Source organism: Miniopterus schreibersii (genome assembly GCF_964146895.1).
Source record: "Miniopterus schreibersii genome assembly, chromosome: 12".
Lineage (NCBI taxonomy): Eukaryota > Metazoa > Chordata > Mammalia > Chiroptera > Miniopteridae > Miniopterus > Miniopterus schreibersii.
In genome coordinates, this window is record NC_138112.1 from 21,847,378 (window position 1) to 21,875,224 (window position 27,847).

At 40.0% G+C, this 27,847-nt stretch overlaps 1 protein-coding gene and 1 long non-coding RNA gene across 3 annotated transcripts; one reads left to right on the plus strand and one right to left on the minus strand.

Moving 5' to 3' along the window:
• Positions 1-3,734: 3,734 nt before the first annotated feature.
• Positions 3,735-21,837, minus strand: MED17 (mediator complex subunit 17). Of its 2 annotated transcripts, XM_081153847.1 has the most exons (12): positions 21,378-21,837; positions 18,979-19,145; positions 16,756-16,975; positions 14,493-14,629; positions 14,314-14,398; positions 13,550-13,702; positions 12,539-12,669; positions 11,500-11,684; positions 8,642-8,779; positions 6,668-6,785; positions 5,359-5,518; positions 3,735-4,292 (listed from the first exon to the last, which is right to left on the minus strand). In XM_081153847.1, the coding sequence occupies exons 1-12, from the start codon at positions 21,625-21,627 to the stop codon at positions 4,081-4,083; spliced, it is 1,956 nt and encodes a 651-aa protein (XP_081009973.1). In that variant the 5' UTR covers positions 21,628-21,837; the 3' UTR covers positions 3,735-4,080. The 2 variants fall into 2 exon arrangements, with proteins under 2 accessions (XP_081009973.1, XP_081009974.1); XM_081153848.1 differs by lacking the exon at positions 13,550-13,702 and having other exon boundaries at positions 21,378-21,799.
• A 61-nt stretch (positions 21,838-21,898) lies between these two features.
• LOC308565466 lies at positions 21,899-26,874 on the plus strand. Its single transcript, XR_014000050.1, has 3 exons — positions 21,899-22,077; positions 24,864-26,289; positions 26,432-26,874. It is a non-coding gene; the product is annotated as an uncharacterized lncRNA (long non-coding RNA).
• The last annotated feature ends 973 nt before the right edge of the window (positions 26,875-27,847 follow it).

Below are 27,847 nucleotides of genomic sequence, written 5' to 3' on the forward strand. Positions count from 1 at the left end.
GTGTGTTTCTGGTTTGGTTTAATCACAAAGGTGATGAAATCTTTAAAATGATATTGAAGTCTATATATAAAGCAAAAAGTAAAAGTTCTCCCTCCTTCAATCTTACCCAGAGGAAGCAATAAATCTGGTATGTATCCTCCTCAACTTGCTTATGCACATATGAACATACCAGTCTAGATACGCATGCACCACAATATACATATTTAATCTGCTTTCTTGCTGGGCAAATGGGATTCTATTATACATATTACCTACAGCTTCCTTGTTTTCCCTTAACGTCCTTGGGCGTTACTTTGCCTCTCTACCTATTCCTAAGCGTCATTCTTACTGCCTGCACGATGCAACCCATAGCTTGGATACATTATAATAGTTGGTTCACTTTTTATTTCAAATGATACATACAAAAATAAATACCTTGGGCAGTTTGTTACATCAGACTAGTTGCTTCAACCAAGGTGGCTATCTCCTATGAATCCCTTCCTCTTTCAGGGAATTCAATGTTTTATACTATTGGTGGGTTATATGTAAAGTTTATCAGAGATTGAATGTCAGGGGGAGGGAGAAAGAACATTGCTGACGTGGAATAAGTCTAAAGTTTTAGCTATGGATTTGATCTCATAAAGTACACACACAGGTAGGTTAAATTCCTTTGCTGCAGCCGACCGACCAGTGGTTGTTCAGGCCATTCTGTTTCTAAAAATGCTAGTATTGTTCCATTGTTCCCTCGGGTACCTCATGGTTCAAAAGTGCACTAAGCAAAGTGCACTTATTAAATAATTCGGTTTTGTTTTCACTCATCAACAATACATAAGTGCCAGAATTTCTGGTCAACGTGAGATAATCACTTTGATCAGATGGGGTTCTGGCAAATAAATCTGATGGTGAGATTTTAGAGGGTAAACATATGTTTTCTATGAGGCTTTTCAAAGACCAGACACAGATCGCAGATGTCTGTTACTGCCTCTTTGGTCCCAAGGGGCCTAGATTGGGAGCCCTTGTAAAGAAAGTTAAAGAGAAGCCACGAATAGATTTGGGTGACAGGTGAGGCTCTGCGACTGGCCTCATCTCCTTGGTATACTCACTAAATTATCAGGAAGTTTTTCAAGTTGTATGTTACTTTTATATCTGAAACTTCTCCCTCATTTCTCAAGTTTCAAGTCAAATATAGTCTGTTCTACAACAAATGTTACAATTAGTAAATAAGGAAATGAATACAGTATAACATGGAAGTTTTTCTGGGAGCCAGAATGTTGGGAGTAGAAAAACTCCTCAGCAACTTGAGCTCAACATTTAGAGAAGAAAAAATGAGTGCCTGCCTCTGGGGCGCCTCTAATTTATCTAATCATTCTCCTACTGAAGGGCATCTCTATTGGACTCAAATTTTCACTTTTAAGGACCTCCTCGATAATCCTTACACAGTGATTTTTTGTGAATCTGTGCTTTGTGAAATATGTCTACAGGATACGTTCCTAGAAGTGGACTTGCAACTAAGAAACAGCAAGCTCTAGAACCAAGTCTGAGGTCTGGCCACTGACTTTATGTAACACTTGCTTTATGGTGCTATGTTAGAGAGACAGGGTTTCTCAGTTGGGAACTGCCTGTTACATCGGTAAGGCTTGGAAAATAGTTCCCATCCTAAAGTGAGATTCAAAGAGACTTCAGGTCAGCCCCAAGTATGTAAAGCATCCACGAACAACAGGAGTGGGAAAGAGAAAGTGAATAAAGACATAGGCAGAGAGTATTGAGAGGGGTCCCCCACGAGCACAGCGTAAAAATGCCCTGGAGAATACTATCTTCATACCCACAAACACACTCACTGTCTTTACCATCTGTACATCTGAACAACACAGGACATTCTGAAATCCCTTCTCCTAATGATAAAGCTGGTGTCTTCACTATTTTTCCAACTTCTTATTGGCTTGTCTCTTAGACAACAGTTGCGTAACGCTTTATAGTTGCACAGCACTGCAGAATTGAACATCCTTTCCCAACCCACACTTAAGCCTTTGAACTACCCTTGAGATTGCCAGACGCATCCTTGATTCCATTTTATACGTAAAACTGGCGCAGAGCGGGTAACCTTGCCAAGCCCACCCTGCAACGCAGCAGCAGAGCCAGCACTCCAACACAGCTCTCGCCAACCTGTTCAATTCTTGGTGAGGGACTAATTGGTTTCCTCCAACCTGTCTCCCAAGTTCCAAAGCACATCCTTCCCACTCCAGGTAATTCAGGTTGAAACATTAAGCTGGAAAATGTAAATACGAGCACAAGAGTTGCTGGCACAGCAACTGAGCTGCCATCTCCCTCCCTGCTCTTTCGCTTTAATTTCCACTATTCTTTAGGTGGGTAATGGCTGTTCACTGAACAGTGACTTAAAATATCGGGGAAAAGAAGGCACATGAAGGTCACGTTGGTCTTCAGTTATTCCACTCAGATGAAGCTTAAAAGAGCAGCTGGCAGTATCTGTGCATGTATTCCCATGAGTCCTACTCAGAGTGTGGCTCATGACAAGACAGTGTGGAAACAGAAAATGAAGCATTCAGAAATTTTTATATTTGATACCCATTTTGTGTCTTTTATAGTACAAGTTAAACTTTTATTTTGTATCTTTTTAAATTTTTCTGATAATTCATTTTTTATATATTTTACCAAAGTATCAGTTTGTAATGGGTGCAAGTTTTTTTTAAAGTTTGTCCTTTGGTGAACAAAGTGTGAGCTTTTCAAAATCACCTGAGACTCCTCATGTGAGTAGAGCTGTACAGAAGAACTCAGTAAAATTAGCTAAAGCAACTTTTGTGGGCCACTGTAATCATGAGCACTAGAGTTTTAAAATAATGGCAGATTCATACCAACTATTGCCATTTCCGTGGATAGGAAGATGCAGTACCTTGATCAGAAGGGGGAAAATGTAAGCAAAAACATGAAGGTGTTTTGGTATTTTATGGCTGACAAGCTCCACTTTTCTTTTAAAAGAAAAAAGCTGGAGAAATACAAAGGACTTTTAAAAGTAACTTCAGTCATGTTATAAATTATTAAAAGGGTATCTTTTAAAAATTGAAAGCCTTACTCATAAAGAAACCACTACCTATATATTATTTACAGTGATACCAAAAGGCCCATACGCTTAAATCTCTTAAGGGATGTTTCTCAGGCATTTTAGGTTTGGGGCACTATTTCTAAGAAAGCAAACACAGTATTTGCAAAATGTAATCCATTAATCCATTAGTATTTTCTCTTTGAAAAAGCAGAGAGCTGATAGCATGACAGGACAAGACTTGAAAGAAGCAATCCAGGGCCACTGGGTGAAGGCTGGAGAATCCCAGAGGCAGGGCGAGGCAGGAGCATGCACTGTCAAGGGAGTGAGGGCAGGACGTCCAAGTGGGAGAACAGACCAAAAAGGGATCGGAAGGAAGCCCCAAAGATACTCTCTGCCGTCTTCAGCTGGTGCTGAGGAAGTTCTCAAAGCGCCTGTTCAGGTTAGACCCATGCACGCATAAGACCCCTGGAGGAGGTGCTTTAGAAGACAAGAGCTCCTATTCGTAGCTTTGGTAGGGAAGGGAGGGCAGGCTCCTTTGGTTGGCATGTACCTTGTTACACTTCTGGAAAAGGGTCTGTCTAGTGAATTCCTATATGAAAGCTGGGCCATAAGAGTGTTTAAATATTCTTAAACAATCTTTCTTTTAACAAATCGTGGACTGAGGCTGGTCAATAAAAGACACAATTCATTTAGGCTGTTAAGAGTTTAGAAAGTATCTGGAATTTTTAACCATATGTTTTATTTGGTATCAACATCAAAGGAATATTTTAAAAAGCAAATTCAAACCTGTTAGTGACATTTCACGTTAACTGCATAAAAAAGTATTATTTTACATTTCCCCATACTGTATACTCTATAACTATACATACATTTCTGCAAAGCACTTGTCCCTTATAAAGTGAAGATTACAAAATGCTAGGTAAACATCTGGTAATTAATATTTTTTTAAAAACAATACTCCTTTGGAAGATTTCTCTTCCTTTTGCTTATTTTTGATCTGCAAACACCTCAAGTCAAAGTTTCTGGAAACTTCTGGAAGAAAATCACAGTAGACAAGGGCTAAGTGCAGACATGAGCAGCTCCATTTTATAGACAAAGTTCCGACCTTCCATTTTATTCCACTGAACTTCTTTGAATGGTCCACGAAGGTGATTCCATTTGCTATCTTGTAGAACATCACTTTTTGGAAGGTCTTTACACTGGTTACGTGGAAACTGAACCATAATTTTGCTGCCACTTTCAGGGCCGTTGCGCACTGTGGAGCATAACCAAAATGTCAATACACTATCTTTCCAAAATAGAAAACAACAGGGTAGATCACACAACTTCATTCTACCATGATTACAAAACCCTTGTGTGTTACCAGCTTAAAAGTTCTGTTTAAACATGCTTTTCCGTTTCAATATGCTAAAAAGTAATTTACTAATTTATATATAGTAGGCTTGCATAAGTAGTCACGAATTACCATCTGTACTATAAAAATGCGGCAAGATGAATTTTGGATTAGGAAAGTCAAATATCCTATATATTTTCAAAAAATCACCAACTGATTCTTTCTAAAACTTTATTTAATAATCCACTCATTCAATGAGTAGATTAGTATATACTAACTATACAATGAAACGCAAATGTTGAGAATCAGGATAGGGGGATGAAAGAAAGATGATTCTGAATGAAGAGCTTGAGGTTTTAGTGGGGCTTTAAGTATTCCTCAGGGAAGAGTAGTGTGCTGTGAAACTCCTATTAATGAAGGTCTAGGGATACCACGCCTGCAGATATGCAAGCTGTGGGAGAACATTCCTAATTACCCCCTCTTTCAAATATGCAGAGCAGGTATTAGAAAAAAGATCACTTTAAAACCATAAGCACCCCAAATATAATTTCAACTACATAATATGTGTAAGTGCCTACTAAAGTGCCTGATGCACAGCAGGTGCTTAATGAAACACCTCTTCCTCTCTTATCCGTCCCTTTACCATCTTTAGGGTCAGATATCATTCTTCCCCAATCTGCAGCAGGACATTTTTAAAAAGCTCTTATCCGTGAAAGGTTTCTAGCTGCAGGAGTAACAATGGTGATGGCAGTCTTCAGATGCTCTCCCAGGAAAATGCGTTGTGAGCAAACAATTTTTATAACTACTAGAAAGAGAAGTCATAGCCTGTTGCTCTGAATTAACAACTGTGATCAGATAAATGTTCAGCACCACTACTACATGAACTCACTCACTGCAGAGATAAATCACTCTTAGTACATGTAACTATTAAAGCTAATTTAAGGCCAAACTGCCAAAGGTCTCTTCTCATTCAAAGAAGTAAAAGTACCTGAAATAGCGTAGTCACCGCTTGGGGAGGCCACTGTGATAGCGGAGGCATTGCCAATGCTCTCTATGGGCCCAAGCCCCACGTGATTACTGAAACTCAGAACTTGCCAGCCCATGACCTTGGCTAGCTGCTGAACCGCATGCACCTGATGCTGTGACATCTGTGAATGAAAAAGGCAACTTCATTGACAATCGGCATGGACATTTACTTTGCAGTGACCTGACGTTATGATTATAAACTTTGGGTGGGGTTCTCACTGCCTAGCACAGGAACCCTATGTCATCTATGAGGAATCCTCCTCTGCGTGACTGCTGGGGGAGAGAAGAGGACCCCACCTTCCACTGCAGAAGCTAAAATAGCCTGACACTTGCTTTTCCTGTCTACTGGCAACTTGAGTACAGGCACATGACCAACTAGAGACTCCCATCTAGATCACTAAGTGTGGAGAAACATTCCATGTAGCAAGGCATGCTGAGTATCTTCCATTTACCCTTCAAGTCCACTCTCCACTCTACTCTGCCCTGAGAGCCCGGCCTGCATGGTTACATGAACAGCTTTCTATGTCCCCTGGTTTCTATGTCCCCTGGTTGGGCTCAGATAATGGGAGCCACCCAGGTAATGAGAGCTGGCAGGATGGCAAGGAAGAGAGTACAGTAGGGTATTTATTTTCCTGGTACCTTCTCTGTGAGGTTGTCTAGGTTTGCTGTATCCAGTGACAAAAGGCTGTTGGTCTTCTCAAGGTGGTCTGTTCTACAAGGCTATCCCCTTTGGGGTTCCTATCACCTGTCCCTCCTCTATCCCTTTGGCCCTCCTGGCCTGGTTACATGATTTCTACTAGTAGCAGGCTACCATACCTTCCCTGGTGACTCTCCTGTACTCCCACTTCTGTAAATAGATTCTTAGTAAACAGACCCTCCTAAGTGTGCCACATGTTTCCTGCTAAGACCCTAACTGAGACACAGGGGCAATTTGAGTACACTCTATGCCAGTGGGGAAGGCAGCAGTGGGTTAATACTTCTCTGCTATCATGTGGTCCTGGAGTGGTTGTAAGCCTTAGCAAACATGAGAAATAAAAAGTTCGACAGTTTTAGGGCCGATCCTTTATCTTAAACACAGACTAAGTGGAAACAAATCTTGGACATTTATCAACACTTTCAACTAAACAAGAGGCTGTAAGACATGCACTAGAAATAAGATGGCAGAAACAATGCTTTTCTTTTTATAATTTACTATACCTCACTTCTTACCCACTCTGTCCTTTAAATGGTTATGAGGAAGGGGCTGAAGACTTGCAGTCTGCAACTCTCACCTGAGACAGAAGGAAATCCTGTAGCTCCTGCTCCTGGTGAGACAGAGTAATCACTCTTCCATCTCTGTGTACCACGCGGATCTGTTCAACTCCAATATTCAACTGCAGCTGAATGGACCTTGATAGACACACATACTACAAATCAGAAAGGTTCCGAATTACCTTATAAATGCCACAAACATTAACCCTCAACATCAAAGAAAAACAAACAGACACTTTTGATAACCTACACCACACCCATAGGGTGGGGGGCTTCCCTACGTTCAACTAAACCATCCGAGTCAAGCCAGGATTCCACAGGCCATACTGAGCACAATCCACGAAGGAGGATACGGGAGCGGAGCCATGCCTGCCAGCTGGCCAGCGTCAGCTGCTCCTCTCCTGCGGCAGTCCTTGTAGCAGGACATGCAGCTGTCAATGCAGCAGCAGCAGCACGCCTGGCTGAACGAGGTGAGGTCCACACAGTATGCGCAGCACCTGCCCTGACTCAGAAACTCATACCCAACATGAGCCACTCTCTCTCGTAACAACTCCACAGGCATGGTTTCCAGGGTCCTCACAAGAGACACTGCCCAGTTTCAGAAGTCACCTCATCCTTGGAAACCCAAAGGCATTCCCACCAGGTGATAGTAATTCCTCCCCGTCCAGATCCATTTTATTAATGTGAAATCGTTTTGGCCATAAGCAGTGTTGCCTAGTAACACAGATGGCACCTTTCCTTATCAGGTTACTAGGGGACTAGAAATACAGAGAATTAACCAAAGGTCAAATTCCCAAACAGAAACGGAAGAGGTTTAGTTAACTCTTCACCCTCTCCTGAAATAATCAGCAAACAAGTCAGATTATGGACACTATTAACTTGGCTTAGGTCAAACAAAGAAACTCAAAAATAGCCAATGAATAACATGCAGATCATGATACTTTTCTAAACCAATGTACAATTTTCTAGCATATGATATGTACAAGAAACCCAAAATTTCCCAAGTCAAATAATCTAGATGAACAAATACAGAAAAAGTAGCACTATATATTTCCACATTTGTTAGTACCTGTTTTCTAACTTTATTTTACAGTAAATATTTAGGAATAAAGCATTTTGGCAATTGTCTACATAAAATTATTTTTATTAATTAAAGTTTACTGTGTTTCCTCCAAAGAAAAACACAAAATTCAGAAAGCTTAAAAGACTTATAAATGTAATTAAAGTTTTTAATTTCTTTTTTTTTAAAACAAGGGTGTGAGGGAGGAGCAATTCTTATCACTATTTGTAGCAGCATACTCAAGACAACCACTTTGAAACGCAATTTGGTAACATCAATCAAAATGTTAAATGCCTCATCTTTTGACCCAGCAATTATACTTGTAGGAATTTAGCTATAGATATACTTGCACAGTTACAAATTATTTTGCTGGCATCCAACTAAAATGTTTTCAATAGAAGGCTGATTAAAAGTCTCCATACACACAATGGAACACAAGAAAGCTATAGAAAAGAGTGAAGTTAAAAAAAAAGAAGCAGCAGATCTGTATGTGCTGATAACTAAGATCAATGTTTCCCTCTCAATCAGTGTTTCTTTCTCTCTCCCTTTTGCTCTAAAATCAATTTAAAAACATATAAAAATAACATTATAAATATATTATACTCCCCTAGGCCTGAGGGGGTGGTTGTTTTGAGGTGTGCTTTGCCCACTGGAGAAATCACTGTGGTGAGTTAAGTCTAATGAAGTTTGATGATTTTCTCCTTAATGCTGAGGCTCTTTTCTTACCACAGCCCAAATATGTGACATTTACCTAACAGAGACTATTTCAGACATTCTTACCTCTCACTCTTACAAACACTCTATGGTTGATATAATCTACTGGAATGTTATGCCACCCTAACAAATAAAACCCCAAATCTTGATATAATCACTCAGCAAACATCAACAGATAAAAGGCAACTTAACATATTAAATGAATAACTTAGACACTTACTTGCATATCTGTTCATAACCTTGTGATGTGATTAACACTTTCACACTAGATTCATAAACATCATTAATATTTGACCAGTGGGCCTGTATCTGAGGGTCCTCAATGCGACTTGCTAAGCTGTCAATGGTTGCAGCAGTTCTTTTAAAGAAAAGTAGAAAGTTTGTAAAAGCCACCGTAAAAGATAGTAAGATTATAAATCACTTATCAATTTACGTAGATTTGAAAACCAGATGACAACTTTTTAAAAATACCACCGTTCAAAAAGCAAAGACCCTAAAGGCAGGCGAGCTGCTGTTGTGGGGCCCTCCTTCACAGTGCCCTTTAGTGCCTATTCTCAGCCCCGTCACCACCACCTCTCAGCAAAGGCTCATTTCCTTCAGCAACGTTTCCCTTCTCCCACCCAGGAAATCATATTAGAACACAACGAGGAGGGTACTTCCAGGGTACTAACCTCAGCTCTAAAAAGAATAAAATCATTCATAAATACCAATACTTGATCTTTGGTAATAAATGACTTGGGACACACCCACACTGAAATGGAAAAAAAATTATTTTCAACAGAAGCTAGAAAGACATTTTGCACAGCTGAAACCTTAGCTCCAGGAAAGATAAACTAAGAACGAATGAGAGCTAAGACTCACCGAGTGCTAATTATGTGCCAAATACTGTACAAGTGTTTTCACGGTTATGTAACTTAATTCACTAACAACTCTGCGAAGTTGGCACTATTATTAGCTCCATTTTTCAGGAGAGAAAAAAGCAGTGAGCTATGATTCAGGGTACAAAACCAAGACTACCAGAGCCGGCAGTCTCCCTTTATATCTCATACACACTAATCAATGCCACTGCCTAGAACCGAAGCATAAATCATGTAAGTTAAACAAACTACTTGGAGGGCCTCAGGCAGGGTATAAAATTTTATGATCCCAGATTTGTTTTAAAAAAAGATATACAAGCCCTGACACATATACAGGGTGGAGCAAAAGCAGGTTTACAGTTGTGAGTACATGAAACATGGAGTTTATTCTTGTATTATTATTTATTCATTATTGTATTATTTTACATATGAACAACTGTAAACCTACTTTTGCTCCACTTGTGGATCAAAACATATGACCATGTTAATAGAGCTTGCTGTGTATGGTATTATACAGATGTGGTTGATATACTGGAAGATTATTTCTGTACTTAGGGAAAAAAGGGAACATTTTAAAAGCTTTGCTGCTTCCAAGACTTATAGTTATAACTACGACTATGAAATGTATAATGGTTCTAAAGATAGCTATTTCTATGCCTTTTATTTATTTCAGGGAACATTTAACTTTATGGTCAATCAGAAATTTGCAAGATTAACAATATAATCAAATTAACAGCTTTTATAACTGAAATGTACAAATGAAAAGTAACAGTAACCTACCATATAATTTTATTATTTGTAAAGAACTTCTTTATACGTTATTATTATTATAATATATTTTTTATTCATTTCAGGGAGAGGAAGGGAGAGAGATATAGAAACTTTAATGATGAGAAAGTGATTAATCCGCTGCCTCCTGCATTTCCCCTACTGGGGATCGAGCCCACAACTAGGGCATGTGTGCCAACTGGGAATCGAACTGTGACCTCCTGGTTCATAGGATCATGTTCAACCACTGAGCCACGCCGGCCGAGCTGTATACCTTATTTAACTGGATCCTAAGACCAGACTCCTATACCCCCAGAGAAATAGATAGTAATTAACTTGCCCAAAGTTACTTAGCAAGTGGCTGAACCCTGGCTTAGACTCATCTTTTACCCTAAACTCCTTGCTCCTTTCACTGTATCATGCTGTCTTCTCTGACATGTCTTCCTATTTTACTAAAAGTGGAAGGACCTAAGTTTCCATTCTAAGACTACAAACTAACATGCTAATAAAATCATGATTGTATTAACAGGAAAAAACCTGATAATCAAAAAAAATAAACAGTATCATCCATAGAACAAGAGTGTGCCCACACCTGAAATTCTGAATACTATCAAGGCAATTATGAATGAAGTAAAAATCAACCTTTTCACTAAGTACTAATAACAAAATAGAAGAGCAGCCTTTAGCATTTGAAAGGGATATATTTAGGTCTAATCATGCCAAGTTCGTTTGTATGGAAGAAAGAAAATGAGCTTTGGACTTACAGAGATCTGGGCATAAGTCTTTACTTTGCTACCTGTTAGCTGTGTAACCTTGAGCAAGTGGTACAAGTTCTCTCTAAGCCTTAACTGTCTCATGAGTAAAAATGGGTTAACTCTATCTACCTCAGAGCACAAAGATTAAGTAAAGTCAACAAAAGAGTGCTTTCCAAAGTCCTAAAATGTCCAACAACCAAAAAACATAGAGAGCTTCAAAAAAAAAAGATTTAAAAGGCACATTCCTAGTCAGTCGTCTTTCAAAAATTTAGTGCCATGTTAGAAATAATGTAAGTTACATGGGCCATGGATCTGAGACTCTCTCAAACTTGACCTGCACTGCAGCTACCATCCTCTCCCTGAAAGAAAGATTAAACATGCCCAAAATAACATGTGAGAGCCCGGCCAGGCGTGGCTCAGCCGCTGAGCGACGACCTAGGATCCAGGCGATTGGGGTTCAATTCCCAGTCAGGGCACATGCCTGGGTTGGGGGCTCGATCCTCAGTTAGGGGCATGCAGGAGGTGGCTGATCAATGACTCTCTCATCACTGATGTTTCTATCTCTCTGTCTCTCTCCTTTCCTCTCTCTGAAATCAATAAAGATATATTTAAAAATAAATAACATGTGAGATAACTAATAAAAGAAAAGGCAGTGGTTTCAAAACACACACATACACACAAAAGCGGTTCATCCTTACCTACTCCTCAGAAAAATATGCTTTGCTTGTTTAATTATTTTTTCCAGAAGCCCTTCACTGGACTGTAATGAATTAATTTCATTTTTATCAAAAGCTTGAGGACCGGAAAGTCTCATTCTCTTGTGGCCGAAAGGTGCACTTGCTGGATGAGGCATCATGACGGAACTCAAGGTCTGTTTATGAAACTGTAACAAGAACAGTTGTTTTAAACAACCAATACTCACATATTAAATACTACACAGTGCTCAACGGACAGCTCACATTTTGGAAACATTAAAGTAATGGATATGAACCACACAGAAAGGCAGTCTTGCACACAGATGAATGCTAACACCTAGGCCATGAATAATTCAACTCTCTAAAGAAAAGGGTCCCTCTAAAGCTGTCGTTTTTATTTTAGAAGTTTTAAAGTAATATTCTCCAGCAAGTATCATGACAGAACACATGCGATCAGTAGTAGTTACTACAGCATAGATTAGAGGTTCCCAAACCTGGCTGCCTGCAGAACAACCTGCAGACCTTGGAAAGAAGACTGATTCTTGTACCATCACAAACAACTGAACCAGACTTGGGGATGAGGCAGGGGAGGCTGGGATATACACTTCTATTAAAAGTTTCTTCGGGGTTCTTTTGAAATTAGGCTACACTAGGAACCAGCACTCTAGAAACACAGTTCTAGATGACTTCTAAGTACAATATGTCCCTAGATAACAGGACTACCCTGTTCACAGGCCCTGGCAAGACATTTTCCCTGACCACCCAATCAGAATCACTCTTCCCTCTGCACCCTTTAGCATGCATTCCTTATACCTCTCTATGAAACATGTGGCATCTTTCTACCACTAGAAGCTAAGCTAAGGAACAGAGACTGTATTCTGATCATCTCTGAGTCCCCCTAGCATACAGCAAAGATCTTCTCATTGCAGACAGTGAATGTCACCATTATGTGAATAAAGAGGACTCGGCAGAGGGGAGCTGTGCATATTCACTGCCGCAGACATGCTCACCATACTGAAAATACAAATACTCATTTCATTACCTCTCTCATCAGCAGATGTAAATTATGCTCTAAGACATAAAGGTGGTCCTCCGGGATTTGCTTCTCAGCAGCTAATTTTTGGGATTTCTTATCATTTGAGGAATGGCACAAAGAAATAGATAACTGCAAGTCTATTTAGAAAAAGAAGTAGAACAGACATAAATAATCTAAAATATGAAAAGGCATAACCTGTCTTTATAAAGTATCATCACAACCCATTCTCAAGACACATTCTAAACTCGAAGGAGGCTTCATGATTAACATTTTTACACCAAAATGACTCTTCCTGAGTGCAATAAACTACCATGTATTTCACAATTCAAATTCTGTTGACCTTGAGCTGTGGCTAAAGACAGGTGAACATAAGCTATATATTAATGGTTTCTTCTTTCCTTTAATTAAAAAAAAACACAACTTAAAAAACACACACAAAAAGGAGTTGGTAGAGATACTCTCCCCTGCTCCCATGAGAACCAGGATGAAAATTTTCATCCCGAAAACCCATTCCCTTGACAAGATCTAAGAAGATACTCCTCAGAATTTATGTAAAAAACAAATGCACAGCTAACCACAAATACCTCCATGGGGAATCTAAATGGTTTTAAAAAATATAGTTAAAATCTAATTTCCACAAACTTAGAAATATCATGGGTACTTAATAAATTAAGCATTTTCCAATTGACATTGCATTTAGACAATAAGACAGGATCCCTGAAAAATCTTCCACAAATGGCATATTAGCATAAACACCTCAAAGCAACTGTTGTTGAAAAAGGGCCTTGCTAGTGCAGATTGTGAGCACGTGCTGTTTAAAATCTGGATTCCCACTATTTCAGACACAGAATCAGCAGTGTAGTTTGTGTTGAATGCTTTCCCAGCTGCAGTTTTGGACAGCACACTACCTCTTTGCTCTTACTATTTCTTCATCACACCCAAATAGCTATCCCTTTGTACTGTTCCCCAAAACACAACGTCCTATTTATAAACCTCGAAAGGGCTGGCTGCTCGTACTTGGAAAGGGCTGAGAGATGATCTGGTTTTTCACCACAATGTGAGGGATCTGCGATTTAATTTGAACAGCTTCCCGGGAGAGCTGTGCAAAAATTTCTTTACACAGGAGAACATTTTGTGCTGCTTCTAATTTTGTCTGCCAGTGTGGGGAACCTGAAAGACAGAAGATATATACATATACAAAATTTATATATATGTGTGTGTGTGTATATATATGTGTGTGTGTGTGTATTATGCATTAACTAGCTTAAATGGTGATCAGAATACATACAACAGAAGTTCAGAAAACATTTTGTTACAGCATGTTCTTTCCAAAATATAAAAATTACTACTAATTTTACACAAAGAAAACTGGTAAATAAGTTCAATCTTTAAAAAAAGACTGCACAGCCCGGCCGGGCGTGGCTCAGCGGTTGAGCATCGACTTGGGATCCAGGCAATCGGGGTTCAATTCCAGGTCAGGGCACATGCCCGGGTTGCAGGCTAGCCGATCAATGACTCTCTCATCATTGATGTTTCTACCTCTCTCTCTCCCTCTCTTTTTCTCTCTCTGGGATCAATAAGGATATATTAAAAAATAAATAAATAAATAAATAATAAAAAAAGACTGCACAGTTATTCACTAATGGTTAATTAACAAATTATAAATAATACTTTACTAATTGTTCTTACTTAAAAATACCTATTTTTCCTATCTGTATTTATCTTTAGTTTATTCGTATGTATAAACTCCGTTAAGACTAACAATTAGAATATAACTATACCTGGTTTGGATTTGGGCAAAGGTCGTTTGAAGAGGTTAACTGTGCCAAGATCACCTATGTCAGGAGCCTGTTTTTGAATGGAAACCTATGTGACAATAAAAACACACATACAGAAATGTTAGCAAATTAGCTTTTGGGCTATTAATAAGAAACTACTTGAAAAATACTCTGACAAATACCTTGATATATGCAGAGCCCTCTAAGTCACTAGGAATTTGAACATCGAGGGGACAGTAATCTTCGGGTATCTTCTTATCTGGATCGATATCTGTATTCTTTATTACTTCAAATGTGCCATGATGGGGAAAGAGAGATCCTAGTAGGGTATTAAAAACAGGAAAATAGAAAGCAGTTAACACATTTTACATACATTATTAAGTATATAGTAATACTTCACATCCACATCATTGAATCATAAATTAAGTTTCCACCAAAACATGTGTTTCAGGGGGAAAGGGGAAGGGATGGTGAGCAAACGGAAGAAAGGAAGCAGGAGAAGAGTTTTATTTACCTTAAAAAAATAATACTCCTTAGCCGAATGCTACCATTATAATATGAACTCCATGAGCCATCTACATTGTTTTATTCCAACAGAGTTTCAGTAAAATGAATGTACTTCTAGAAAATACTTCCTCAGATTCACATCTTAGAGATTAAATGCTTCTGGAGCTCAGCCTCTGTAACTAGGTTGCAACTGAAGTGTTCTGAGTCCAGCAAGAGAAAGACAAAAGGATACTGCATAGGCCAGCCTTTTTTCAATTAGTTCCTGGACTTTCATGTGATGTCTTTTAGTTCAGTGCAAAAGTTTCAGTAAGTTGTTCTGGCTGCTGAGTTATGTGAGGAAGGGGTGGTTAAAAGTAATTGCTGTTTTATGCCCTGGCCAGTGTGGCTCAGTTGGCTGGGCGCCATACCGTGCACTGAAAGGCTGCCATTTCGATTCCTGGGCAGGGCACATGCCTGGATTGTGGGCTGGATCCCCAGTAGGGGGTGTGAGGAAAGTAGCCGACTGATGGTTCGCTTTCACACTGTCTCTCTCTCTCTCTCCCTCCTTCTCTAAAAATCAATAAAAAATATTTTTAAAAAGTAATTATAGTTTTATAACAAGGGAAGATGGTCAAGATCTTCTTGTAATTGGAAACAAAGGTAATCAAATCCTTTTATAATCATGGGTGACTGTCCCATAGAGAGAAATCAGGTAAAGTACTTGCACAGAATTATTTGTTGGAACTTACAATGTCCAGAACCAGAAAGTACAGCTTCTACAGATAGCCTAATAAAATGTAAAAATGTCTGTTATCTTGAATTGATCTTTGTACTGGGATTTTGCTTTCAGAATTTGAAATTTCCCAATTCATATCAATGCAGAGGCACATAGGTTTCCAATATTTGACTTAACCACCTCAACCTACCTTCCTTTAATTTTAGAACAATGACAACTTACTCTGACAAATGAATCCTTTTAAAACACTGATCTACTAGGCCTGGCCAAGTAGTTCAATTGGTAGAGTATCATACTAATAGCTCAAGGTTGTGGGTTTGATCCTGGTCAGGGCACATACAAGAATCAACCAATGAATGCATAAGTGGAACAACAAAATCACTGTTTTCCTCTCCTTCCCTCCCTCTCCCCCCCCATTCCTAACTCCCTCCCTCCCTCCCTCTCTCTCAATAAAATTTTTAAAAAATCATATATCACACACACACACACACAATTATTATCTCAACAATCACAGCCAGGGCTCCTTGCTTTACCCCTTGGCATTCAAAGCCTTTATCCCATTGAGCTGTGAATCTTATAAACTTTTCCTGTATAGTTTGTCTGAATACACTTCAGCAGCTTAAAGACACTCCCATAAACACCCTGAGAAACCTGCTTTTATAGCTTAACAACAAAGAATGTCCACCAAAAGATGTGAGTTCAAGATCATCAAACTTTGGTACATTCCAACAAAGTATATTCCCTAGAGCCTTGAATAAGAAAAAGGCAGGCAAGGCATTTTTACCACCCTCTCCTCACCCGAGAGGCCAAAACAGCTTAGCAAACTGAAGGGAGGAAAAAGAGTAAGGAACAATAGAAATGTTTCTTTTCTCCTTTTACACCCCCTTTTTAAGGGTTACAGGTGAGCCCCTGATTGCAGAGTCCAGTCCTACCTCCTATTTCTGACAAAAATGTTAATTGTGGCTCAGGGTGTGTTAGCACATAAACCCTATCTCTGAACTTTGTCAAATGTACCCAAAGGTTTTCAAAATGAATCTAAACTATTTATACATACTTGTATTAGGCTATAGGAATAATTTTAGCTTCTTCAGGCTTATGTGTACAGAAATTAAAACTTCAGTATGTAACTGAGAAACAATATAGAAGAATATGCAACCTCACGGTCAATTCTGTAGTTTTTTTGACAGATTAGTTTAAAAGCAGTTTTTAACAATTATCTATACCTGCACTTCTGTAGCTGAGATCTCCAAGAATTTTGTCTCCAACTTTTCTAAGTTTCCAGTGTTGCCTTAATCTCAAAAGCTCAGAGTTGAAGTCTCTTTGTAGCTTATTTTCTTGATTTTCAGTAACCGATTTAGTCAGTCTTTCTGCCCCCTTCAGTAGGATTTGTGCTGCTCCAGCAAGTGACTTCTTTTTAGATATCAACTGCAATGTCTGAGGGTTCTATCAAAAACAATCCAAAAGTGCAGTTCTGTATTATTTTTAAATGATTTAAAAGTTACACATTTTCTCAATAACAACATACATACTCAAGAAGAGATTTTGAAATTAAAGCAAAGAGAAGAGGGGGAAAACATACATTTTTTTTTTCCAAAAAAACCACCTTAACCTACTTCTTTGGTCAACTCAAATAAAGACTTATGTTAGCCCAGCCGGGCGTGGCTCAGCGGTTGAGCATCGACCTAGGATCCAGGAGATCACAGTTTGATTCCTGGTCAGGGCACATGCCCAGGTTGTGGGCTTGATCCCCAGTTGGGGGTGTGCAGGAGGCAGCTGATCATTGACTATCTCATCACTGATGTCTCTCTCTCCCCCTCTCCCTTCCTCTCTCTGAAATCAATAAAGATATATTAAAAAAAAAAAAAAAAAGACTTATGTTAAACCAAAAACACCACAGTGGGCCACCAATCAGAACTGACCACTGCATCAACTCTGCCCAGCCTCGGTTAGGCGCCCTCCCTCTTGTATACTGCCATTACTCTTCTATGTATTGACACTCCCCCTCCCCACTTACATGGCACTCATTAAACTTCTGATTAAGGTCTATAATCTCTACTTGAATGTAACCTATATGATGGCAGAAACCACTATATCCACAGACCCTAGAATAATGCCTGGCTTATTACATTTGATTTAATGAATAAATGATTGACTCCACTAAGTATGGCAGTAAAATTACCTTGTATTACAGCAAGCTACCTAAGTGCCTTTCAAATTAACACTGAAACCACGCAGCATTAATATTAAATCTACTTCACTGAATGCTAATTTTTGGAAAACTGATGAGAAATCATAATCTATGTGTTATATATACATACACAAATATTCACAGTCACCACCAATTTGTGTATCGCATTAACCAGACATACTTCTAAACAGAAAGTTTTCTGGCTATGTAAGAGTCAAAATCATGAAGTTTCATAACAATGTCACAACAATCTTTTGGTCATATGAGGGAACTTAATCCTAAGTTCTTGCAGAACTCAAGAAATTCCTAGACTCCCTTCTGGGAGAAGCACAGAAGTGGAAAAGGCAGTGGGCTATGAGTGAGGTGCCAGAGGTCTTGGCCTTTCTCTCTAACCACTGGTTTTACTGCAATCTGAACTCATCACTGATTTCTCTGGGCCTTAGTTTTCTCTCTGTAAAATGAAGGAAGCAGATTTAATGATCTCTAAGAAGTCTTCCAGAGCAATGTTTCTAGATTCTAAAACTATTACCACATGAGTAATTACATTCACTTAGTTTATTTACAAATGGGTTCTTACAACCATTACTTCCTCTCTGTGCCATAACTCAGTCATGGTCCTGATGCTTATTTTCCTTCAAGACCTTCTCAGCTGGCCTCCCTGAATTTCAGACACTTCATTCACTAATTCACCCTTCTGCTGCCTCCTTTTTATCTTCTCATGTCCAAAACTTGAATATACTCTTCATCAGATTTAGTAACTGTACCTTGCTTCCAATATCCTCCATAATTTGGCCTTTCTAATTTTTCTAACCAGGCCCTAAAAAGGAGGGGAGAGGGTTAGAGGGAAAAACTGAGAAAATAACTTATTCAAGGTCACAGGGCTAGTGAGGGCAGAGGCAGGATTTCAAACCAGGTCTATCTGACCCCGAAGCCACTTTGTCATCACATTTTTGTATAATATATTACAGACAAAAGATGCACGCTGTAAGACTTTGTTAAGATTTGGGAAACTAATTTAAAGTATTATGTTATTAATGAGACTTAATAATAAGTCTCATAATAACCCTCTTCTGAGGGTCACAAGTATATTAATAAAGTAATAAAGGAGATACAGTTTTATGCCTTTGTTTTGAACCAGTTAGTCTTTAAATCTTCATCTTGACTTAATTTTGCATAAAAGGAAAAGGGCACACAGCCTAAAAAATGATCCTGGGGCTTACCAAAATGGTACCATTATTCAGCTAAAGCCCACAAATACCTGTTTTGGAGGAAGTCCATCCTGAGAAACGGGATCAAGAGTCATAAATTTTTTGTCCCTAACAATACTGAGAACATCATAGAGAACGCACATCTCCGTCAGGGCACTTCTCAAATTGTTCCTCACCGAGTCCCAAGGCCAAAGGGAAGGTTGAAATTTTACCAACCCTAAAGAGAAAGAAAAAAAGAAATACATAAATATTAGTTACAATGAATAGAAGATAAAAAGCTCATTCAGCAGTTTTAAAGTACTAAAAGAAGAAATAATAAATTTTACTTCAAAATTGTATCCTCTTTTATCCGATGCCCTCCACCCTTTCCTGAATCTTTGTTAACATTTAAGTTAGCATTCCTACAATGGCAAAACAAGTATGATACCTAATTTCCATAGGTTAAATCTGACATTACAACGTGATGGGTAGGCATTCAAGTATCTTTTTAAATTTATGCAGGCATTTTTAATAACCCTTTCTTCCAGCTTTTAAAATGTGAATAAGTATAGAGAATTTCCAAAGTACAAGAAAGTACAAAAATAAAAAGTGACCTGTAATGGTAGCATTCAGATAGTAAACACTATTCACATATCTTCCAACTTAACCATTTTTAAAAATTTTATTTTTAAAATCAAATTTCATAAACACACACTTACTATATACAGTTCAAACAACAGAAAGTTAGTGCAAAAAGTGAAAGTTTTCCTTTATTCCTCACCCCTAATTCTCTCCCCTCCTGCAAGGTAATCACTATTATAGTTGAGCTGTACCTGTCCATGTTTTTCTATGCACTTACATACATATACTCCCATATTTCTATTATTTGCTTCCCCTCCCCCCCACTGAATATGTTTTAGAGACACTTCCGTATCAGCACATAGAGATCTACTCCATTCTTTTAACACAGTATGATATTCTGTGGCTATACAATAAGTTTAACCATTCCTATTTATTGGACATGTAGATTGGTTCCAACAAGCTAGTAGCCATAAACATCTTGAATACACATTTGTATACATGTACAATGTTTTCTGTAGGTTAAATTTTAGCCATAATATTAGTGGGTCAAAAGAGATGCGCATTTAAAAATTCTGACACATACGGAACTGCCAAATTGACTTCCAAAAAGGCTCTATCAATTCACATTCCCAACCCTGAATATTAACAATCCTTTGAATTTCTGCTAATCTTATGCATGAAAATAGTATCTTAGTGATGTTTTAGTTTGCCTCTCCCTCCTACTGAGACCTGAAGTCTTTCCTCTGTGAGCTGTTTGTATCTTTGGCCTATTTTTCCAGTGAGTTGTTTTTTTCTTTGCAGGCTGAATATGAGGGCTATTAACCACTTGTGTGTCATGTATGTTGTAAATATTGTTCTCAGTCTGTCACTTACCTTTTTACTTTGTTTATGGCCTCTTTTTCCATTATTATTTTAAATTTTTATGTAATTAATATATCTATGTTTTCCTTTATAATTTGCATTTCCTACCCTGCTTAAAGTTTTGCCTATTTCCAAAGTTACATGACTGTAACTTCCTTCCAATATTTTGTTTTATTCTCTTCATTTGCATTTCAATCCTTCTGGAAATAATTTTTGTGTGAGGTATAAGTTGCTACCTACCTTTGATTCTCAAATCGACCCCCAATTGTCTTAAGACCACTGGCTTGAAATTCCATTCTAAAATTCCCACTTATACAGGGTCCCTTGTCCATAAGTAAATCAAGAATTGTGAATATTTTTTATCCTTGACGATAATGAGAACCCCAAAAGCACTCATGCTTTTTCTGCAATTCTCTAGCCTCCCTCCTTCCAGCTTTGTTTTCCATTTACTACATAACACCCTGAGTAATCTTCTTAAACAAAATCATCTGTCTACTTAAAATCCTTCCAAAGCTTTTTTTTTTGTCCTTATAAAAGCCAAATGCTTATGCTGACCTACTAGATTTGGCTGCTGCCTACCTCTTAAACCTTCCCTCATACTCGGGTCAATACAAGTGTTACGATCAACATTCACACTGCACAGAGAAACATAGTAGTAACTCGCTCAAACGCACACAGCAGAGCCGCGGGGTGAACTGCAGGGCTCTTAACCACAGCGTGCCAAGTGACGAAAGCTCTATTAAAAACGTAAACACTTCAGCAGTAACTGTGTCTCACACGCTCCAACTCAAGGAAACTTGCAGAGAATCACGGCGTATTGTCAAGCAGTGCCCTAAATTGTCCAGCTATTTTTAAAAAAGAGCCCAATTACTTTTCTGCACGGGTGTTACTTTCATACGGACCTGATCCTTTCAAACAGACACAGAGCATCTCCCCCAGCACAGAGGAGGCGGTGTGGCATTTCCCGGGCGGCCACCGGGACCCCCGGCCCGGACCTGCGGACTCCAGCCGCAGACACAGGCCTCACCTTCCTCGTCGTCCTGGTCCGCGCTCGACCCGGCGCCCGCCCAGTCCTGCGCGTCGCCCTCGGCCCCCGCCGCCTCCTCCTCCTCGGAGCCCGACCCCTGGCTGAAGTCGATCCGCTGGGCCAGGCGCGCCAGGTTCTGGGACATGGACAGCGGCTGCAGGTACGTCTCAGTGCCATCCAGGCCCACCTCTTGGACCTGCTTCTCGCAGGCCGACTCGATGCTTATGCGCACAGCGCGCACCCCAGACATGCTGGCGGCGAGGGCGAGCCACGGGAGGACCCCCTCACAAGCCAAACACCGAAACAGCAGGCGGAAGCGCCTCCGCAGCCAGCCGGAGACCGAGGAACCGCGGCGCCTCCGCGGGCCCCGGGGAAACCAGACGCAGCTCCTCGGCCGGAAACGAAGCTGAGAGCCCCACCACTTTCCCAGGATGCACTGCAGGATTCTCTCCGCTCTGCGTCTCCCAGGGCGAAATAGGCGAGGCGCGGGCGCTAGGCACTTCCGGGCAGGAACTTCCGGTGAGTTCGCTTGCGGCGGCGGGAAGAACGCCTGCGGGCTGGAGGCGTGGACCGCGGCGTGGGCTGCGGATCCCGGGGCTAAGAGTCCGGGGCGAGGCTGGTCCCCGGTGGTCGTCTGCATTTTAAGTGTCACTTGTTTGAAAGTCGTGGAGGAAGGAAAGCTGAAGAAGGCTGAAAAGAGGTAGGGAAAAAAATGAATGGGTCCTTGGATCTGAGCTGTGAGAGTCCCTCTGGGAATGCTGAGATTTGAGGGCTTACACCTAGAGTGAAAACATGTTTGAAGAGTTACAAAACAGGGCGTAGTTTGAGGAAAACAATTAATCGTGCTTGTTACTAGTTAAGTTATACTTAAAAGTTAGTTTATTCTCTGCTTTCCCGTGAGTCGTAAATTCCCTGACAGCGACTGTCTCCAGCAAGCATAATAGACAATGGCATGTAATACGCGCTTAATAAATATTCATTTTATGCCTCAGTGACTGAGAATAAGTATTATTTATAAGATTAAGAAGCAGTGGCATAACCTCAGTCTCTGAGTACTCAAAAATATTTCGTTAGTAATAATTCCACCAGGGAAGAGGGATTATTTTCTATTACAAAACTCGACTTAATTTAAGGAATTTATGTATACAACTTATCTTTCCAAGTTTTGCTCTGACCAAGATATCTAAGGTTTATTTTAAACTGCTTTCCAAAGGTATCTAGGAAAATAAGGATGCCCTGGTGTCAGTCTATACCGAAGCAGAATATATGTGGCGTGTGTGTGTGTGAATTTTCAAGAGTGACCTATTTTTTGTAAGCACAATCATTTTTAAGTACTACTGTGCTTACTCTTTATGTCAAAATTGTAAAAAGATTTAATACTTTATTTTAAATTTAACCTTTTTCATGGGTTCTAGTTATGTCAATAACTGTGCTCAGTGTTTTAAACATTTCTCATTTCATCTTTATGAGGTGCTCATACTTTTGCAGTCTGGCTGGGGCATCTGCAGACTCATCTGAGCTTGTTTACACACTTGAGGGCCAGATGATCTATAGCGGGCTCAGCTGGTTGGTTGTGCTTCAAGTTATAGGTCTACAGGTCATTCAGATGACTCTACCATGTGTCTCTCATTCTTCTTGTACTAGCATGCTGGTCAGGGTATGTTATTTTTATGGCTATGGCAGAGGTACAAGAGGTAAGCCTTGCCAGAAGGCTGCCGGTTCAATTCCTGGTCAGGGCACATGCCCAAGTTGTGGGCTCAATTTCCAGTAGGGGGTGTGCAGGAGGCAGCCCATGGATGTTTGTCTCTCATCGATGTTTCTGTCTCTCTCTCCCTCTCGCATTCTCTCTCTGAAATCAATAAAAACATTTTTAAAATCTATTTTTATTGACTTCAAAGAGAGGAAGGGAGAGAGAGAGAGAGAGATGAGAGAGTCATTAATCGGCTGCCTCCTGCATGTCCCCTACTGGGGATCAAATCTGCAACTGGGGCATGTGCCCTGACTGAGAATTGAGCTGTGATCTCCTTGATCATAAGTCAATAACTCAGCTGCTGAGCCATGTTGGGCCAGGCTTTTTTTTTTTTTTTTTTTTAAGAGGTAAGGCTTGCCTGCATTACATGTCTAACACTCACAAGTCCCATGGCCAAGCCCAAGAGTCAAGATTAGGAGAGGGGATATATTCAGCTTTCTTACTTGCAGGAACTGCAGAGTAACACGGAAAGGGTGTAGATGAAGGGAGGAACAGGGCCAACAATGTGTCATATATACAGATAATCTACGTACATTCCCCTATCTCATACCATAAATAAAAATAAATTCCAAAAGTTCATTTACCTAAAGAAATAGCAGTTATACGCTGCAAGGGACACCAAAACTGCCAAGACAAAATAACTCAAGGAAACAAATACACTGATAAAGCTGCAAAAGCAGCTGCTACCTTTGAGGATATATTCTTAGGAGCATTAATTCCAGCCTTACCTACAGTATTGCCAATCCTTAAATATACCAGAAAAGAAGTAGAATCGGCATCCCGACACAGGTACATCAAGGGACCAACAGGATTTCCAATCAGAGGGACTCCTTTATGTCCCTTTAGCCTCACAATGGAAAATCATAAAAGCCCTCCCCAACTCTTGTCACCTAGGGAGAGAAAATATGCAAAACTTTTCACCAGTAAGGGCCTAAACAAAACAATTCACAGATCTGCTGGACTTGTGCATTAAATACCCAAAATAACCCCCAAGGATCGAAATCTCCACCTACACTAGTCGGACCTATACAGAGAAGGGGTACCTATCCAGGAGAAGATTGGCAAATTGATTTTACTCAACTGCCTCCATGTAAGGCTATAAATACCTACTAGTCTTCATAGAGACTTTCACTGGGTGGATTGAGGCCTACCCCACCAGGACTGAAAAAGCTCAAGAGGTAGCAAAAATACTCTTAAAAGAAATAATTCCTTAATTTGGACTCCCTCAATCCCTACAAAGTGATAACGGACCTGCATTTACTTTGCAGGTCACACAATTAGTTAGCAAAGCCCTAGGAATAAAATGGCACTTTCACTATGCTTGGAGGTCATAGTCCTCTGGAAAGGTTAAAAGGGCAAATCATACAATAAAGAAAAGCCTTAGCAAACTTTGCCAAGAAACTGCCCTTAAATGGTTAGATCTACTACTTATAACTGTTCTCCGAATTTGAACTGCCCCCACAACTCAGCTACAATTAATGCCCTTTGAAAGTTTCTATAGTCTGTTTTAATAATAGACCCTGAATCCTCCAAACTTACCTACCTAGCTAAGTTCCAACAAGCAATACAAGACTTTGGATATAGAAGAACTCCAGGGGCTGGACAGACTACCTCCCCATCTTTATATCTGCCAGGATCACAAATATACATTAAAACCTGGAAAGAAGGAACTCCAGGATTCCAGTTAACACCCCTATGGAAAGGGCCTTTTACTGTCCTGTTCTCTGCTTCCACAGCAATCAAGGTCATCGCCATCTCTAGTTGGATACATTACACATGAGGAAAGCCTTATTGCAACCCTACTAACCCATCTGAGCCTGAGAAATCAATACGTGGGACTACAAACCAATAGAAGACAAACCCTAGATAAGTTTATTTCTCAATTTTTGTTATTATTTATAAACTTCTTAATATTCTTTTGGCTCGGCTTTCTACTCTGCTGTCTTAAAATTCCTCCCTCCTCCCCATGAAAACCCTTCTCAGAATTACTCTTTATTGGATCAATAGTCCTTTGTATAATTCTCCTCTCCTCTCCTGCTTACTTACTTGTGCATCACCTGGCACTCCATTCGAGGCTTCTTTACACAATGAATAATTTCCTTCTGTTCCTATTCCTGGCTTCACAAGTCCCTTTAGGACTAGGCACAGTAAACACTATTCTAAAACCAGAACCACAACCATGGGACCAAAACTCACTAATTAGGATTACCAAGGCTATAGCCTCGGGGAACGTCACTAACTGCTGGGTCTGCCACAAGCACCCACAAGCCATGGGCCCCACACAATATTTAGCTAGGCCAGAGAACAAATTTGGTAACGAAAGCTGGCGCTCAGAGCTAGCATATATTTCCAAACCAAGTACATATGCTACCCTTTTCACTCTGGTTGACATAACTACCTCTCCATCTACCTGCCTATACACTGCAACATCTAAACATAAGCCTGCTCGTCTGGGAAAAGAGTTTCCTGTCTGCAACGAAACTAAGACTGCTCTATGCAAACTTAGAGTCTTATATTATTCCATATGGTGGCCTGCGAATATTTCCTCATGTAACACCATTGTTCCTATGGTTTTAACTAACACCTCCAACACAACCTGTGCTCCGGAGGGAATGGTTTACATATGCGCATATTCCATGAATAGAACAGCAGGCATTGGTTCAGTACATGCCACCCCCACCGGATACATGGCCACTTCATGCCTAAATCCCTATCTCATTTATGGAATGTGCACCTTAGGATATTTAACTCCTAGCCTGGCCATCTACAATGAAACTTCACCCTCCCGGCATAAGAGAGGACTCCTAGACAACCCCTTAAATTGGAGAAGAAGCACCTTTAGTTCCCTCGTCCCCTGGACAGAATACATAGAACATGAATTCATCCTTTCTAATCTCACAGCTGAATTAGAAATGCTCTCAAATGAAACGGGAGCAGTCCTCCGTCAACTACAACAGTCCCTCAACTCATCAACCAATATAGGCTTAGACAATCGTATTGCCCTGGACTATCTTTTAGCTGCAGAAGGAGGAGTCTGCGCTATTAGAAACAATACATGCTGCACCTACATCAATAACTCCGCTAAAGTAGAAACAAGAATACATGAGATTCTAAACCACGCGACCTGGTTAAAGAACCCAAGAGAAATGCAACATTTGCCAGGTATGGGAACCTCATTTGCTTAGAATTGGAAAAATTGGTTATGGTCTTTCCTCAGACCCCTTACAGTCCCTCTCCTCATCATATTAGGGACACTTACTATTTGATCCCTATTTAACCTACTTGTAAAATGTGTCTCTTCCAGATGACAGCAATTCTTCCTCCAAGTAATGATTCATCGGGGTTTTCAACCCTTCCTCTCCTGCAGAAATAGCTTGACCTCTTGGTCAAGCTGGCCAACAATTTCAGGAAACCTACCCTTTTGTCTGATAGCAAGAGAATGCGACCCAATCCCCAACTTCGTCCATTTGTCAGCAGGAAGTAGCCAGATGGTTGTCTACGTCCATAATCCCCCAACAAATTGGGTGTCAAACTCTTGAGGGAAGAATGTTAGAGTAGGCAGTTGGATAGATATGAACAGGGCAGAGACAGGACAGACTGACCAAAGATCACGCTTGAGTAAAGAGAGGGAAGATAAAAAGCCAGGAACTGGGCCCATTCGGTACTGGAACCTCGCTCCAGCTGCCTGTCTGAGTGTCCCTCAGATGTACTTATGCTTTGAATAAAATTTTGCGGCTTGCTACAGTTTTCCATCTGTGTTGAATTCTTTCCTTCGAGAGGCAAGAACCTGATCTTGCTAATCACCAGCACCACTGACAAGACTAAGTCCTGCTTAGCGGGAAGTGTTCCAGGAAAAATATTTATCAGATTTGATGCTTCATGGAACTCAAATCTTCCAGAGGAAAGAACTGAACCATCTTTCAGGGCTGAGAAGATGGAGATATGCCAGGCTCTAAATTAAAACCCCAGAAGAGACACCTGGAATAAACGGTATAAGCAGAGGTCTGAGCCTCATTTAAATTTAAAATGCAACCCAACCCCAACCCAGCTCAATCTCTGATTAAGTTGAAGTAATCAGTCTCTCATCTGCCTAACAAAAGAACTGGTTTGATTTAGTGTGCTTTGCTTCCATGAAAGTTCAGTATTACAAATTTAAAAAAAATAGGCTGTTGGCTTATTGCATCTTGGCCAGTACCAGTTCATGTGTGCTTTTCAATTTATTAATTTATGTGTTTGTGATATACAGGTCCCTTTAGTGTACAGTACTTTATAAGATAATACTAATAGCACCCCATTTAATTGTAATTTTTTGTTCATATGTCAGCCAGTGTCCCCTAGACAGCTCCGCTGGGGCAGGAACCATGCCTTATTCATCTTTGTTTATTCACAGTGCCTGGCACATTGATGATATTCAGTAAATTGCTGCTGAGTGATAGAACAGGCCACACAGAGGCTTCACAGATAACCTAAAAGGAAGCTGGGTTCTAAAACCAAAAGCAAATGGGAGTCTGCTTTTAGAGATCTACTGTAGTGGCAAATACTAGGTTTGCTAATGCAACCAATCCCAAGCATTATTCTAAACTTACAGAAGCCAATCTTCTTTGCTGTAGTTAACACACTTCAGAAAAACAGAACATTTCAGAAACAGGATGTATTAGAGAAATAGGGCCAAAGGTAGGGAGGAGTTCCAGGAACAGTAACCATCCATAGATTTGACCAG